We start from the raw sequence: 17,146 nt of genomic DNA, 5'->3' as shown, positions 1-17,146 counted from the left end.
TCACAGAACTTGCATGAAACCTCTGCTTCTGGGTGGTTTTGTCATATCTTTCTTAAGCTATCTGACAGACATTGTGAATTTATTTATGATTTTCTTGAATTGCTACCCCGCCCTCCCATAAGGCTCCAGGCGGTTTACATAACATGCCGTGGATATACATCATAATCATAGTAACAGTAATCATAACAGTCTACCAATGACTGCAATGTCATCAACCAACCAAACAGAAAATGACAGCTTTGTGGCCATCGGGAATGTCTTCTTCCCCTTTGCCTAACTGAACTCAGCATGCTCTTTGTAATGGAAATGTCTCTTTCAGAACAAGTAGCAAGCCACTGGCTCATCCCACACAACAAGAAGAGTTTTTTGAAGCAGTTTCCAAAATCCTGAGACAGATGTTGATCCAAATAAAAGACATCTTTAGAATGCTCTGTGGGACCCAATGCCTCCTGGCACTTCTCTGAATGGACTGGTCAGCGACTGGCAAGACAGAATGCCGGCCGCCGTTGATGAGATAGCTCCCCAACGTCCTCCCCCCCCCCTCAAACGGGCCCCCTGGTACACTGAGGAACTCTGCAAAAAATAAAGGGAGCTGAGACAACTAGAGTGAGTTTCGAGGAAGACTCACGACGAAGTATCGAAAACATCTTACAGAATGCATACGACAGCATATGAGATGGCGGTAAAGTCAGTAAAACACAAACTCACAATTGTTTGGGATAGTTTGGCCACTCACTGCTCTGGAGGAAGAGCACCAAAACAATAGTCCATCTGAACCTAGCTGTGAGGCATTTGCAGGTTACTTCATGGACAGAATCTTGACACTCCGCCGGGACCTCCCTGCAACCCTGGACGCAGAAAGCAAAGCAGAGGCCTTTGGCCGCCTCTGGAGTAACCGTGGATGACTCATGCTGCCTGTAGTGGACAAGATGCTAGCCTCAGCATGGCTGTCCACATGCCCATGAAGCTCTTGCCTATCGTGGCTACTCAAAACAGCTGATGTAAGGATAGCCCCGGGAAGATAATCAACCTCTCTCTCCCTCAACGGGAGACTTTCTAGAGGGGGTGAAAGAGACTGATCCACCCACTGCTGGAGAAAGTTTTCTGGACCTGGGGGACCCTGCCGATTACTGACCCATCTCACACTTAGCATTTCTGGGGGAAATGGTGGAAAGGGCTGCGGCGGACCAATGATCGGCATTCCTGGATGAAACTTCGGTCCCAGGCCCATCCCAGTCAGGCTTCTGGCCTGGCCATGGGGTAGAAACAGCACTGGTTGCCCCAATGGATGACTTCCACTGCCAAGCTGGACCACGGCAGGTCAGTTCTGCTCCAATGGCTGCTGTCCTTCCTCCCGTGGACAGAGGCTAGCAATTGGAGAGAAACAATCAAGCTGCCACCAGCTCATATGTGGAGTCCCATAGGGAATGTCTCTCCAATCTTAGCATCTTCATGCACCCTCTTGCCCAGCTGGGATGCCATCAATATGCAGATGACACCCAGCTCTTCCTCCTGATGGATGGTTGCACTTATTCTCCCCCAGAAGCATTAGCCAGCTGCCTGGAAGCAGTGGCAAGATGGCTCAAGCACAGTAATCTGAAACTCAACCCTTCAAAGATGGAGGTCCTGTGGCTGGGCAGGAAAGGTCCAAGTGAGGAAGTGCGATTGCTCAACCTGGATGGGGTACAACTATCAGTGGCTCACTCCACCAGAAACCTGGGCGTGATCCTGAACGCCTCCCTCTCTATAGAGGCAGAGGTCACAAGACAGCTGTGGTAAACCAAACTACTAGTGTCCTACTTGGTCTTGGAGGACTTAGCTACCGCGATCCATGCAATGGAATCCTCTAGATTGGACTTCTGCAACTTGCTCTACATAGGCTTACCCTTAATCTTGACCTGGAAACTACAGCTGGTCCAGAATGCAGTAGCCAGAGTCCTCACAGGAACACCGTAGAACAGTAGTCCCCAACCTTTTTATCACCGGGGACCACTCACCAAGGACCACTCAACGCCTTTTACTGAGGCCCGGTGGGGGGGGGTAGTTTACTCCTCTTCTCTCAACCACTGCCCTAACGCTCTCTGATCGCTATGGTAATGTTTAAACATCCCTTCAAAATAAGATACAGACACGCCACAACAATGAACATAAGGAACATTTTATTTTCATGGAAATTTTAAGTCATGGCAATGACAAATCAATGGGAACCCTGAGCTTGTTTCTCTGCAACGAGATAGTCCCATCTGAGAGTGATGGGAGACAATGACACCCAAAGTGTGTTGTAAAGGGCCAGGGGGGATGAAGTAAAGGGCCGGGGGGGGAGGGAGGCGTCCTTCGGATCCACCTCCAATTAGTCGAAGGACTACATGTGGTCCACGGCCCACAGGTTGGGGATCGCTACCGTAGAGGTCCCACATCTGGTTCGTTCTCAAACTGCAGTGGTTACCAGTTGAATTCTATATCAGATATTTTGGTAATCACCTTTAAGGCCATACACAGTCTGGGCCCAGTGTATCTGAGGGACTGCCTTGCTGTCTGTACCCCCCCCCCCAAAGAGCTCTACACTCCACTACTTCCAACTGGTTGTTGATCCCTGGCCCCAAGGAAGCACATCAACCAGGGCCAGAACCTTCTCCATCCTGGCCCCCACTTGGAAGAATGAGCACCCAGAAGAGACCAGGGCCCTGCCGGAACTAGCTCAGTTCTGCAGGGCTTGCAAAATGGCACTCTTCCACCAGGTTGAGGTTGCCCGAAGTAACAACATCTAATGGCCACGCCAGAACTGAATTCTGAACTGACCAACCATGAGATGTTAAAGTTTTTCAACAAAATTTGTGTCCAATAGCACTTTAAGACCAACAAAGATTTAATCAATGCCCAGAATAAATCTTTGTTGGTCTTAAAGTTGCTACTGAACTCAAATTTTGTTATGCTACTTTAGAGCTGGCGGTTACCCACTTGAATCCATGTTAAACTTGTTCAACCACTTACTGAAATACTATTATAACCACCGGTATTATAGTTATTTTATCTGGCGTTATTGTTAAATAGTTATACTGCACTTGTTCCCATGTTCTCCAGATTCTCTGTAAAAAGCCCTGAAGGCGAGTGAGCAAGTGAGCAGCCTCATTCTTCCTCTACATCTTTTCGAGGAAAGCCTGATCGACATTAACATAGCCTGCAGGAATCTGCAGCAGTCATAATATCTCACATTTATAAAGTAATAAGGGCATTACGAAATACACAGCACATTATTAGATCTGGATACACCAAAAAAGCAAACAGACAAACTTACCTCATGCCTTCCCATGCACCATTTCTGAACCAGGTATGTGCATGGTGGACACTTCTCTTCACTGTGACAGGAATGATATACTGAAGAGACAAAAAATAACAAAACAGGATTTAAATAACAATGAACAGTAGGAGTTTCCAACAATCCACTTCAATGAAACACCTTAACCTTTGCAATTGCTGTGAATCTATTTATTTGAAACTAGAATGATCCATGTCCTTGGGCAATAAAGTTGTACTTCAATGAAACACAGTGGTTCACATTTTCCTGGCTGTTCTATTAGGATCTTACAATGGACTGATCCTGCACTGAGCAGGGGGTTCTTAACTATTCTTAATAGGTATCCTAAAATAGTACAAGGTAGAAATTTTCTGCATCATGGCTTCCTTAAACCACCAAACAAATCCATTCAGGTCTCCCTAAGTATAAGTAAAACAAACCACGAGTCTTTGGATCTAAGAGTCAGGCTCAACGAGGAAAATCTCCAGAGAAAAAGAAGAGTCATATAAAAAAAGAGATTGCCCAAAGGTTCTCTGCTTGGTAGAACTCAGGGGAGAAGGGCTGTTTATTAGGACATGAACTAGGGACTAAGTCTGGCTGCCTCACACATAAACAGATAAGATTAACATGTTATAGTCTTGTATAGGAAATTAAATTACATTAATTTATTCTGAACTCAATTTAAATTCTAAGTTTCAGATTTAAAAAAAAAAGCAAAATGGCGGCCTGAATGGGAGCATCTCTAAGGGCTCCAAATTTATCTCGCTGAGGACACAGAGAATTTATTCCTCCATCCCCATCCTCACCTCTCCCTCTGCAGGGAAGTTGCAAATGACAGATGGGTGCGGGGCTGATTTACTCGAGCTCCACTTGGATTCTGATAACATCGAGATTAGCGGGGAATAAGTAGACCCTTTGTGCCAAGGCTGATCTCCACCCCACTTCTATTTATTTATTTAGAATCCTAGAGTGGGAAGGGGCCATGCAGGCCATCTAGTCCAATCCCTGCTGAATGCAGGATCAGCCTCAAGCATCCAGGACAATGACCTGTCCAGCCACTGCTTGAAGATGGCCAGTGAGGGGGAGCTCCCCACCTCCTGAGGCAGCCCATTCCTCTGCTGAACTAGACCCATAGAATCCTAGAGTGGGAAGGGGCCATCCAGGCCATCCAGTCCTACCCCCTGCTCAGTGCAGGATCAGCCTCAAGCATCCAGGAGAAGGATCTGTCTAGCTGCTGCTTGAAGACGGCCAGTGAGGGAGAGTTCCCCGCCTCCTGAGGCTACAAATTCTATTGCTGAACTACTCTTGACAGTAACAAAAAAATGAGAGGAAGCAAAAGTGTACCAGATAATAATTAATTAGCTGTAAGTAGGCGATTATATACTTACTAGTAGCTTAAGCCCGTTGTAGGCAGAAATACAACGGGCGCTAGAACTCCCGTCCCGTCCCATCCCGTCCCGCCCCCCACCCACCCACCCGAGGCTCTCTGGAGCCTTCTGCCGGCGGGCGGAGCGGCCTCGCAGCGTCTACGATGCTGCGAGGCCGCTCCGGCCACCGGCAGAAGGCTTCACGTCCCCCCCACCCACCCACCCACCCACCCCGCCGGCTTCACGCCCGCCGGCAGAAGGCTTCCTGTCCCCCCCACCCACCTACCCGAGGCTCTCTGGAGCCTTCTGCCGGCGGGCGGAGCAGGCTCGCAGCGTCTATGACGCTGCGAGGCCGCTCCGCCCACCGGCAGAAGGCTTCCCGTCCCCCCCCCACCCAGCCGAGGCTCTCTGGAGCCTTCTGCCAGCCGGCGGAGCAGCCTCGCAGCGTCTAGGACGCTGCAAGGCCGCTCCGCCGGCCGAGAGAAGGCTTCCCGGCCCACCCCCCAGCCGAGGCTCTCACCAGCCGCCCCCGCATTTTCCGAGCAAGTGAAACAGGCAATGGGGAGCCGCGCTTCGTGCGGCTCCCCATTGTCTGCTTGGGGCGGGATTGACACTCGGAGGGGCCAATCAGGAGCCGCTTCGCGGCTCCTGATTGGCCCCTCCGAATTTTTATCCTGGACCGGTCCCGCCCTAACTCCTCCCCTCTACCCCTTACTCTTTTATTCAGTCCGTGGCGCCCGTGGCGCCACGGGCTGTGTACAGATAATTCCCCCCTTTTATAAATTTGTAATATTTGGCCACCGGATCTCTATTTACCCATAAATAGGATACTTTATTGCTTTTTGATACTATAGAGCAGCCTTTTTCAACCACGGAGGAGCCTCTGAAATAATCTTCCTGGCTTCAAGGAGCCTCACAAGGGATGTCAGCTGCCCCTGGCCCTTCCATGTCCCCAGGAGTGACACGTAACTGGAAGTGGCATCCCCCCCTCAAGGAGAACTGGGGAGGGGGACAGAGAGAGACTGGAGGTGGCTTAAGGCAGGAGTCAGGATGCGGGCTCTCCCCCCTCCCAAGCATAGAAACCCTGAGATAGCTCATTCAGACTTGGGAGGAGGGAGGGGGAGCAATGGAAGCGGCTGGTTCTCTAGCTTGTGGCCCAGTCCAGCGAGGCAGAAGGGAGAGGCTGCAGACACCCCCCCCCCCAAGTTCTCGTGGACACCCAGGGGTCCATGGACCCGTTTGAGAATCCCTGGCCTATTGTATGATGCTGAGGCCGGGGCCTATAACACTTTATTTAGTTAATCATTTGTTTGTTTATTCATATTTATAGGCCACCACTCCCCAGAAGTTAGGACTACTAGTCGTTAAGATGGAAAATCAAGTATTTTCTACCTGGATCTTTTAATTCTTCTCTAACTTCTAAATGTGAATTATTTATATACTAGGGGCCAAGCCCGTTACATCCAGGAATACAATGGGCACTAGATTGGGAGGGGGGATGGAAGAACTCTGCGGACGGCCTCCCCATCCCCCCAGGATCTGGAAAGGCTGCAGGCAGTTGTTCGGGAACTCACCGGTAGGGTCAGCTCCCACGCAGCAGGGATCTGCAGCCTCCGAGCCTCGGAGGGAAGTGGAAGGAGGAGGGGGTGGTCAGGGGTGGGGAGACAGAGGACAGACAGGCAAGCCGGTTGGAGGAGGAGGCACTCAGGCGCGGGACAGCTGCCCTGAGTGGGCGTTAAGCGCTGAATGGCACTTAAGCCATGAGACACACTCCTCCTCCAAGCCCTTACAAGAAATATTAAGTGGAACAGATATGGCCACTCTGCATTTTTAGTTTGTTGCTGAAGGCAGATACTTTGCCTATTTTTAAATTATTATAAAAACTAGCTTCAAAGCTCGTTCCTAAGAACGGGCCATGAAAGGGACCCCTCCCCAGTCCCCCGCTAGGCACCTTCAGGTGGCTTTGGGCCGCAGCTCACCGCCGGATCAAGTTGGGTGGGCGGGGGCTGGCCAGCTCATTAGCAGGCCCAGGACAGAGCTCCTTAGCAGGAAGTCAGAAAACCAGAAGGCCCTCATTAGCAGGCCTGGCCTAGCAGGCCAAAGCCCCTCGTTAGCAGGCCTGGCCTAGCAAACCAAGAGGCCCTCGTTAGCAGGCCCTCCACCACAACCCTTTGCCCAGGGCCTCTCCCCTTACCTGCTGCTGGGTCCAGGCACAGAGGTGCATCTGAGAGCAAAGAGGCTAGGGACAGAGGGTGGGAGCTGCAGTGGCAGGCCCAATCCACTGGCCCTATTCCAACTTGGACAGCCGAACACGCTCCACCCCCCAGGCTGTTTCACAAATATATAGAGGAACCATGGATAAGGATGTTCATAGTTCTTGTAGACATAATCATCCTTTTGCTCTTTGAGTTGATTAAAAAATAGGTTTGGTAGGTGAATGTATTCTCTTGATGTTTACAGATACCATTTTGACCAGATGTTAATGCCTCAACCTGTTCTCCTTCTGATTTCTTAGGTGGGTTGTGTTTCATGTTGCTCTTACGTAGCCTTTGTTTTGTATTTCTTGGAGAGTCTCCTCTGGTTCTTCTATGTAAATTGTCTGCGAATACTTCGTGAGCCAGTGTTTTGGCCTCTCTTTCAATTTTGTTTGTTTTCTTCCTTTTGGTAGATGGACTCATGCAAATGGGATCTGTGTGTGAATGTGATCTTGGGGTACTGTAAGTGAAATATGGGCAGACAGTGTGATGGGGCAGTAAAGAAGTCTAAGGCAGTCTTCAGCTGTATCAACAGAGGCATCACATCAAAATCACATGATCTCATAGCCCCTCTGTATACCGCATTGGTCAGACCCCCACCTGAAGCACTGAGTGCAGCTCTGGAAGCCTCACTTCAAAAAGCACGTGAACAAAATTATTAAGACGGTTCAGAGGAGAGTGATGAGAATGATCTGAGGTCTGAGACCCAAGCCTATGAGGAAAATCTGAGATACTTGGGAATGTTCAGCCTGGACAAGAAGAAGTTGAGAGGGGACATGAAAGTATGTGAAAGGTTGACACAGAGGAGGGCAGTGAAAGGTTCCTGTTGGCAACAGAGGATAGGACCCGAAGTAATGAGTTTCAACTACGTGGAAAACAATTTCTGCTAGAAATAAGGAAAAAATCTTCACAGTCAGAGTAGTTCAGCAGTGGAATCAATTGCCAAAGGAGGTGGCTCCCTCCCACTGGCAGTCATCAAGCACAGCTGGACAGGTCATTGTCCTGGATGCTTGAGGCTGATCCTGCACTGGGCAGGGGGTGGGACTAGATGGCCTGCATGGCCCCTTCCCACTCTGGGATTCTAGGAGTCTAGTTCAGCATTGGAATGGGCTGCCTAAGGAGGTGGTGATCTCCTCCTCACTGGCAGTCTTCAAGGAGCGGTTGGATAGATCCTTCTCCTGGATGCTCCAGGCTGATCCTGCACTGAGCAGGGGGTGGGACTAGATGGCCTGTCTGGCCCCTTCCCACTCTGGGATTCTGTGAGTCTAATTCAGCAGAGGAATGGGCTACCTAAGGATGTGGGGAGCTCCCCCTCACTAGTGGTCTTCAAGCAGTGGCTGGACAGATCCTTATGCTGAATGCTTTAGGTTGATCCTGCACTGAGCAGAGGGTGAGACTAGAAGAGTCCTGCATGGCCCCTTCCCACTCTAGGATTCCAATGGCATCTTTGTCCCTTTTCTTGTATGATCTGTCTCAGGAATGCAAAGTATTTCCTTTTTCTTAAGAAGAAGAAGAGTTGGTTCTTATATGCTGCTTTTCCCTACCCGAAGGAGGTTCAAAGCGGCTTACAGTCGCCTTCCCATTCCTCTCCCCACAACAGACACCCTGTGGGGTGGGTGAGGCTGAGAGAGCCCAGGTATTACTGCTCGGTCAGAACAGCTATATCAGTGCCGTGGCGAGCCTAAGGTCACCCAGCTGGTTGCATGTGGGGGAGCGCAGAATCGAACCCGGTATGCCAGATTAGAAGTCCGCACTCCTAAACACTCCCCCAAACTGGCTCTCTTAATGCACTTGCCAGTATCTTCTGAAAAATCTACACCTTCTAGTACTTATCTGCAGATATTCTCTTTCCTTCTTTAGTATTGTTGTGGGTGTGTTTTTTATGTAAGCAAGGAACCAACATATCTCATTTATTTATAAAGGATACAGAAACTACAAAGGAAGAATTCTGGAAATGCCAAGATATAGATGGAACTTTTTTCATTTCTGATGGATTTGTAGAAATGAAAATGCACGTATTTCCTCACAAGTATATACATTCTTAACATATAGTTTGTTAATTTGAGCATGAAAGTTCAGATGAGAGTCTTTGGGTTAAAATAAAAGGAATAGGAAATAATTGTGGCATTATGGTGGGGGTCTGCTATAGACCACCAAGCCAGGCAGAGGACGTGGATGAAATGCTCCTATAGATTGCAAAATTCTCAGAGAGATGGGATCGTGGTCATGGGAGATTTCCATTACCTAGACATCTGTTCGACGACCAGCTCTGCTAAAAATGAAAAGTCCAATAAATTCTTGCCTTGCCTACCACTTCATTTCCAAGAAAGTGAAATGTGGGGGGCAATGTGTTTGTATGTGTGTGTGTGTGTGGGGGGGTGTTTGAACTTGATTCTCACCAACAGGGAAAAACTGGTTGATGATGTAAAAGTTGTGGGCGTGCTTGGTACTAGTGACCATGTGATTCTGGAATTTATGATCTTGGGGAAGAGAAAAGCTGGATGTAGTCACAGACAGCCTAGACTTCAGGAGAGCAAATTTTAACAAACTTAAAGTTTTGTTGGGTGGAATCCCATGCGTAAAAAAACCTTAAGGAAATGGAAGTCCAAGAAGGTTGGGAGTTTCCCAAAAGTGAAATACTGAAGGCACAAAGACGGAGGTCCTGTGGCTGGGTAGGAAGGGCCCATGCGAGGAAGCGCGCCTGCCCACCCTGGATGGCGTGCAGCTCTCTATGACTCACTCCGCCAGGAACCTAGGCGTGATTCTGGACGCCTCCCTCACAATGGAGGCCCAGATCACAAAGGTAGCGCGGCTGGCATTCTACCATCTCCACCAAGCCAAACTACTAGCGCCCTACCTGGCCCCGGAACACCTAGCCACAGTGATCCATGCGACGGTCACCTCTAGACTGGACTTTTGTAACTCGCTCTACGCAGGCCTGCCCTTAGCTCTGACCCGGAAACTACAACTAGTTCAAAATGCAGCAGCCAGGATCCTCACAGCAACACCGTGGAGGTCTCATATCCAGCCTATTCTCCATCAGCTGCAATGGTTACCAGTTGAATTCCGGATCAGACTAAAGGTTCTGGTTATTACCTTCAAGGCCATACGCGGTCAGGGCCCAGTGTACCTGAGGGACCGCCTCCCTGCCTATGCCCCCAAAAGAGCTCTACGCTCTACTGCCTCCAATCAGCTAAGGATCCCTGGCCCTAAAGAAGTCCGTCTGGTCTCGACCAGGGCCAGAGCATTCTCTGTTCTGGCCCCTACCTGGTGGAACGAGCTCCCAGAGGAGATCAGGGCCCTGACGGAGCTTAAACAGTTCCGCAGGGCCTGCAAAAAGGAGCTCCTCCACCAGGCATTTGGCTGAGACCAGACGTAATCAACAGCAACCAAAGGGCCCCTGCTCCCCCCCTCAGAATCCCATCAATAAGCCACCCCCCTCAAAATCCCATCAATAAGCCCTGGACCTGTTTGTATTACTATATTGTTTACTGTTATACTGTGTTGTTATTTGGTTACAATTATTAGTTATCAGTTATACATGTTTTACAGACTGTTTTATGTATTGTTCTCTGTTATAATGTAAACCGCCCTGAGCCTCCGGGGAGGGCGGTATAGAAGTATGATAGATAGATAGATAGATAGATAGATAGATAGATAGATAGATAGATAGATAGATAGATAGATAGATATAGATAGATAGATAGATAGACAGACAGACAGACAGACAGACAGACAGACAGACAGACAGACAAACACAATACAATCACAGACAATTCCCTTGAGAAGATAAAATGGGAGGAACCTAAAGAAACCAGGATGGCTCAATGAACAGCTTTCAAAAGAATCACCCTAATATTTGGGAAAGCATTTTCGCATTATGGGATAATAGATTTTCTTTTTCTACTCTAACACTCATTTGTTAAAACACACAGTAAGTGGGTAGAAGTAGCAAAAATACGCAATACCAAACATGTAGTAAAGAAGTAAGTACCAATGGATTTTATAGAGAGCGTTTAAAACGCTATAATGAAAGTGGTATTTGGGGGAAATGGTCTATACCAGCTTGGTGTAGTGGTTAAGAGTGGTTAAGCATCTAATCAGAAGAGCAAAGTTTGATTCTCTGCTCCTCCACAGACATCTAGCTGGGTGAACCTGTGTTAGTCAGAATCCTGATAGAGCTGTTCTCACAGAACAGTCTTGTTAGAGCTCTCTCAGCCTCACCTGTCTCACAGGGTGTCTGCTGTGGGAAGAGGAAAGGGAAAGTGAATATAAGCCACCTTGAGACTCCTTTGGGTAGAGGAAAGTGGCCTATAAGAACCAACTCTTCTTCTTAATATCAGGGCTCTCTTAGTCTCCCCTCCTACACAGGGTGTCTGTTGTGGGGAGAGGAAAGGGAAGGTGATTAGAAGCAGCTTCGAGACTCCTTCGGGTAGAGAAAAATGGCATATAAGGACCAACCCTTCTTCTTCTTCAGTGATCTCAGGGCTAATCTCAGGCCTCGCCTCCCTCCCAGGTTGTCTGTTGTGGGGAGAGGAAAGGGAAGGCGATTTGAAGCCACTTTGAGACTCCTTTGGGCAGTGAAAAGCAGGATATAAGAAGCAACTCTTCTTCTTCTTCTTCAGTAATCTCAGGGCTCTCTCAGCCTCCCCTCCCTCACAAGGTGTCTGCTGTGGGGAGAGGAAAGGGAAGGCGACTGTAAGCTGCTCTGAGACCCTTTTTGGTAGTGAAAGGTACAGTGTAACAAGCAACTCTTATTCTTTTATACTGAGTGATATATAATTTTTAGATACATAATTGTGTTATGCAATACTTTTTTCCTTTCTGTATCCCCTTTATACTGTCATTTTGTTTTCTAAAATAAAAACTATAGTAAAAAACTAACAAATAACAATTGCCTTGACATTTCTATCTACAATAAAACATAGGAAAAGGGTTCCAGAGTATCTTGCATTCAAACTCAAAATACAAGAACAGAGTATGAGAGATTGTAAGCCGTGACTTCTTCGGGTAATAGAGTATGAGAGTGGGGCTGGAGGGGGTAGTTTTTATGCCACCCAATTTTATGGTTTTATGGGGGCGGAGGTTATGTGGGGCTTGTTATATTGTTACCCACCACGAGCCACCTGTGGGAGTGGTGGGATATAAACTGAATAATAGTAACGATAATGATGATAATAATAAAAATAATACATGAAAAAATTCAATTTCTGATATAACTCCCTTTTCATGTTTGACTTCCCTCCTTCTAGAAGTACCCGGGATTCAGAAATCAGTGGACCTCTTACCCAAGAGCCAACTTCAAACCAACACATACATATTTCTTTATAGGGCAGTCTTGTAAGTCTAGATTTTCCATGTCCGTTTGCAATGTAAACAATATAAATGTCATTTGATTTTACCTGGATGATCACATTCATGTGGCCTGGTACATGAATTTTTACACTCAGGTGCTCGAGTACCACAAGGTATTGGAGGGTAAATCACAGATTCGCCACAATAACAAGTTAATTCCTCAAAACCTGAAAGAATAAAACCAATACAAATTAAGTTGCACTTTAATAAAATTTAAGGATCGATAGTTTTCTAAGACAAAATGGTTAAAATACTCAGTTATGAAAACAGGCAAAGCACAACAATAAACCATTCCGGGCAATGTTCTGAGGCTGGAATGAGTGAGATAAAGAAGAAAGAACCTGGATGAGAGCAGGAAGGAAGGAAGATCTACTGGGTATGTGGAAGTTAAGTGAAATTATTAAGAAGCTGACTATAAAAATTTTTCACACTGTGAAATTGCTCCAGTTGTTGAATGGTACTGAATATCTTCCTGAATTGCAGTAAAAAAGGAAACATGATATTACAAAAACTTTTTTAAAAATTTAAGTATTTCCAAGTATTACAAAATAATGCTAGAAAAATGAAGACTATACATAATGGGAAGATTAAATGTTCCTTGAAAACAAGAGCAAAATTAAGATATTTATGGAAAAATTCAGAAGTAGCTGTGTTTAGTAGTCTGTAATTATAAAAACAAAAAATAACTACCAACAAGGATTCTCGCCCCTTATGTGGAACACATCCACCTAAGGGAGGGAGAGGCAGCTGGCAGAGACTCCTGACCCCCACCCCTCCCTCGCCAGTCCCTGTGACCTCTCCCTTCCCTGACATCCTCCCGGTCCCCCCCTCCTCACTCCCTCTCGGAGACACACACAAGAAGACACAGACTCCTTTACCTCCACTCCTCCCTGCCCTTGCCTATTGCTTTGTGGACCAGACAGGAACACACACCCAGACTCCTCCCCCCCCCACACTCCTCACTCCCTTCCCCCTGCTAAGCTCTTGCAGCAGAAGGGCCGCCATGTTCGGCCATCCTGCGACTGGCTGCTGTGGGGTTCTTTGGGGCTCTTGTGGCACCACAGCTGGGCTGGCCTCCACAGGAAGCAGCACTGTGGAAGCCCCAGACTACGCGGGCAGCAGCCGATTACTGGGCCAGCTGCTGTCACCGCCACGGCTGCCCTGGAGTTAGCGAGTAGCAGATGCGCAGCTGGGCCGACCTCCTCAGCTGCCGCCATCCCCACTGGCTGCCTCTGTGCTGGCCCCCTGCCAGGGTTTACGGACGTCACATCTGTGAGGACTTCCGGGTCACTGAGCACACCCCGGAAAGCGGCTGTTCCTGTCCCCCCTTCCCTCGTCCTGAACAGCAGCCTCCCTGCAAGACCCTGCTGGGGGGGGGGGGATCCTGTTGGGAGTCTGCTCTATTGGAAAGGGTTGCCACCTCCTGCTTGGGGAATCCCTGGAGATTCTTGCTCCTTCCCTTTCCTGGGAGCTTTGGGTGGGACAGGCAAAGGCCAGTTTCTAGGGAGAGGGCTAAGGGAGTGCCCCCCCCCCCCGTCTCTCCTTCCAGGCAGCTTTAGGCAGAGCTGGGGAAGGATGAGACTCCAGCACGCTGAGGACCAGTTGCCTCTGGGAACTGCATGCGGAAGGAGGGAGGCAACGAGGGAGGGGACAACAGCAGAGGATGTTCATCAAGACTTAAAGCGGGGGCAAAGGGAGGCCTAGGCTGCGGGGCCGTTCAGACATGAGAGGGGATTTGCAAGCGCATTTGGTGGAGAGGCTAGGAGTTCGATCCTGCACTCCCCCACCAGCTTGGGCTCCCCACGGCACTGATAACACTGCTCTGACCGACACTGCTCTGACCGGCAACTAAAATGGAGGGTTTCTAGACCTCTTTCTGTGTCACGAGAATTGACATATCTATTAGACCCACCCACCCCATCTACATTTGACTTACACATTGCTAGAGATACCAACCTCCAGCAGGGACCTGGCAATCTCAAAAAAAGTGCTAACTAATCTCCTGTGCTTCATGAACAGAACAATACCTGCACTCTGGGCAGTAACATAAGAGAAGCCATGTTGGATCAGGCCAGTGGCCCATCCACTCCAGCACTCTGCCACACATCCAGTCTAATGCTCCGTGTCACACATTGACCAAAACCCAGGGGCCAGAAACAGAACTCCAGAAGCCCTTTCCCACTTCTAGCGCACAGACTATTCATGTGGCCTTCCCTGTGTGGCACAAGGGCTCCTGATGGCCCTTGGGATTTGGCCACTGTGTGACACAGAGTGGTGTTCTGGATGGGCCACTGACCTGACCCAGTACGGTATCCATCTTACTCTTATGACTGGAGCAATGATGCTCATTATCTTGGTGCTTGGGGGGCAACAGAAGGTAGCTTTTTGGAATTCTGGACCTGCTGGTAGACCTCATGATGATCCCTGGGATTTGGTGACGGTGTGACAGAGGGTTGGTCTCTCTCGTGTTTTTATGGTTAGCTGGCAGCCCATCTGGTGAGTATTTCCAATCAGGAGCGGGGCTGACTTCTGCAATGCTACACTGCAGGGAGGTGAGGAGAAAGACGCTGCGGAGGATGCCTTATACAGGTCTGGCCCCCTCGCTCAGTCTTTGGTCACAGGCACCTTTTCCTTGAAGAAGAACAAACATCCAACCAGGCAGCCAGCCCAGAGTGCAGGCCATGTTCTGTTCACGAAGTAAAGAAAATCACTTCTTTGTACTTCTTTGAGATGGGAGGTTGGCTTCTCTAGCAATGTGTGAAAGTCAAAAGTAGGTGGGGGTGGAATGGGTCTAACAGATGTGTCAATTCTGGTGACACAAGGAGAGACCTGGAAACACCACTTCCTGTGATGTGGTGATGTCACATCCAGTGGGAGTGTCTGGGTGATGTCACTTCCACTGACATACAACTTCCAGGACGTGTGGCCAGCTGACCACTTCCGAGGGTCCTCAAAGTCTCAAGATTTCAGGGGGTCCTCCATATTCAAAGGTTTGAAAAACACTGATCTAGATAAACAATCTCATAGACCAATCTGTTTCCCAAGTACACACAATTCAGACCACAACATAGGCACTAGGCATTATTCACCCAAATGGGATACAATCACAATTAACTTCCAGTGAATTGCATCCAATCATGTTAATTTTTAAAATATAGTTAATTTTTAAAATCTCTTTGACAACAAAGAGCACAGAATACACTCACTTGTCTGCCAGCATTTCTGACAATTTCCACGGTGACAAGGTTCTTCACATCTATGAATACCACAACTGAGCTTACGTCCACATATTAAAGAACATTTGTGCTCCTTATTCTGTAAAATAATAAAAATAGTGTTCACAAACTACAATATCTGCTAAAAAAAAAGTTGATAGCTCTGCTAAGCCACTCCTTGATCAGAATGCCTGGGTTCCCCTACCCCTTATGAATGAAAGTGCAAGGAAATGTTCTAGGCTTGCATATAATCAGCAACGAATGTACCCGTCAGTGACTGAGGAGACTGACCATAAGGAACGATATAAAATAAACCTAAATACTACTTTGCTGCAACAGCTACTACTAGTACTACAGTAGCAGAATCCAGTTAATAAAGCATTGTAACATTATGCCACACATGTTAAACTAATGGGTCATACATTCTAGATTTCTGCATCTGGTTGACTGGAGCCGAAGGACAACAGGCAGATCTCAATAGGGAGACAAGTGGAACAGATCCCCCCCCCCCACCCTCTTCCTATGTTCAGTGCAGTTTCCTGTACTCTTCACAAAGTGGGGGGTGCTTCATGAATGGCATAGAAGGGGAGGGAGGGGGGTCACAGTGCGGTTTTTCAGCTACTCTGCAACAGGCTAATAAGGCATTTTTTAAAAGGAACGGGACTGATTCCTTTTATTCTGATATACAACTTACCACACAGCACATTTCACTACATTTATGTCGTCCACATGACAGTTTCTTGTTGCAGTGCTTGTCACACAAAAATCTAACTTCAACTGCAAGGCAGAAACCAAATTTTAAATCATCATATCTTGAACTGAAAATGAATATCCCTAACATACCTAAAGTAGCAATTCAAAAATTCTAGTAAGCAGATGAGTCATCACAGCATGTAAAAACCGCAATAAAATAGGCAGAAGACAAAATGTATTCTTATAGTGACACAATAACTCTGTATCTTTAAATATGATATTTCTGTGTTTTTAGAGAAATTTGAAATGCAAAACCACTAATTATCTGGCTTCTTACTCCATTTAGGTCTAAGGCCAGAAGACAAATGGTAACCTTCTCGAAAGCAGTGGCATCATAGAGATGATTTGTGGGAAATTTTTGACCAACGCCCATGCTCCCAATAGATGCAAGAGTTCTCAGTCTGTAAACACGCAAGGGGGAAAGCCTGAAGAGGTAATATTCACCTCTGTTTCTTAAAACATTTATAGCCTCTCTTTCATCAGGGGTCAAGGTGTCTTAACATTTAATTCAGGGGGAGCTAGGTTGGTCTGAAGAAGCAGAAGTTTTCACCGGCACACACACTTTGTTCAGGCCCACTTCCCTGGGATCTTATGGAGGGCGCTCGTACATGGAAGCTTATACTTTGGATAACACTTTGTTTGTCAGTCTGGACGCAAAATTTGCAATATGAAAACGGGAAACGCCAAATCTACCCCCTTAAAGGCAACTCTTGTTTAAGCCTCTCAAGCCTTGCAGTACCCCCAAAGACCTCCAGGGAGCGGCCCCTAACCTCCTCCCAGTGCTTTGAGCACCTGCTGCTTTCTCTGGAGGGCTCATTTTGGCCATTTAAGGCATGGACTATTAACAAGTGGCTGAGATCCATGAAACTGGATTCATACAGGGCTCCTTGGGGCCAAGAAGAAATA

At 47.7% G+C, this 17,146-nt stretch overlaps 1 protein-coding gene across 2 annotated transcripts in view; it reads right to left on the bottom strand.

Annotated features, from left to right (window-relative positions):
- Positions 1–17,146, bottom strand: part of NFX1 (nuclear transcription factor, X-box binding 1) — an 80,768-nt gene that overhangs the window by 27,609 nt on the left and 36,013 nt on the right. For both annotated transcript variants that reach the window (XM_077310259.1, XM_077310260.1), the window contains exons 12-15: positions 16,182–16,264; positions 15,479–15,587; positions 12,320–12,439; positions 3,296–3,375 (exon numbers count right to left, since the gene is read on the bottom strand). In XM_077310259.1, the coding sequence (XP_077166374.1) occupies positions 3,296–3,375; positions 12,320–12,439; positions 15,479–15,587; positions 16,182–16,264 (392 nt within the window). The remainder of the gene's footprint in view (positions 1–3,295; positions 3,376–12,319; positions 12,440–15,478; positions 15,588–16,181; positions 16,265–17,146) is intronic.

This window comes from Paroedura picta, chromosome 14 (genome assembly GCF_049243985.1).
Source record: "Paroedura picta isolate Pp20150507F chromosome 14, Ppicta_v3.0, whole genome shotgun sequence".
Taxonomy (NCBI): domain Eukaryota; kingdom Metazoa; phylum Chordata; class Lepidosauria; order Squamata; family Gekkonidae; genus Paroedura; species Paroedura picta.
The sequence above is the reverse complement of the archived record's forward strand: the minus strand, read 5'-3'. Positions and strand labels throughout refer to the sequence as shown.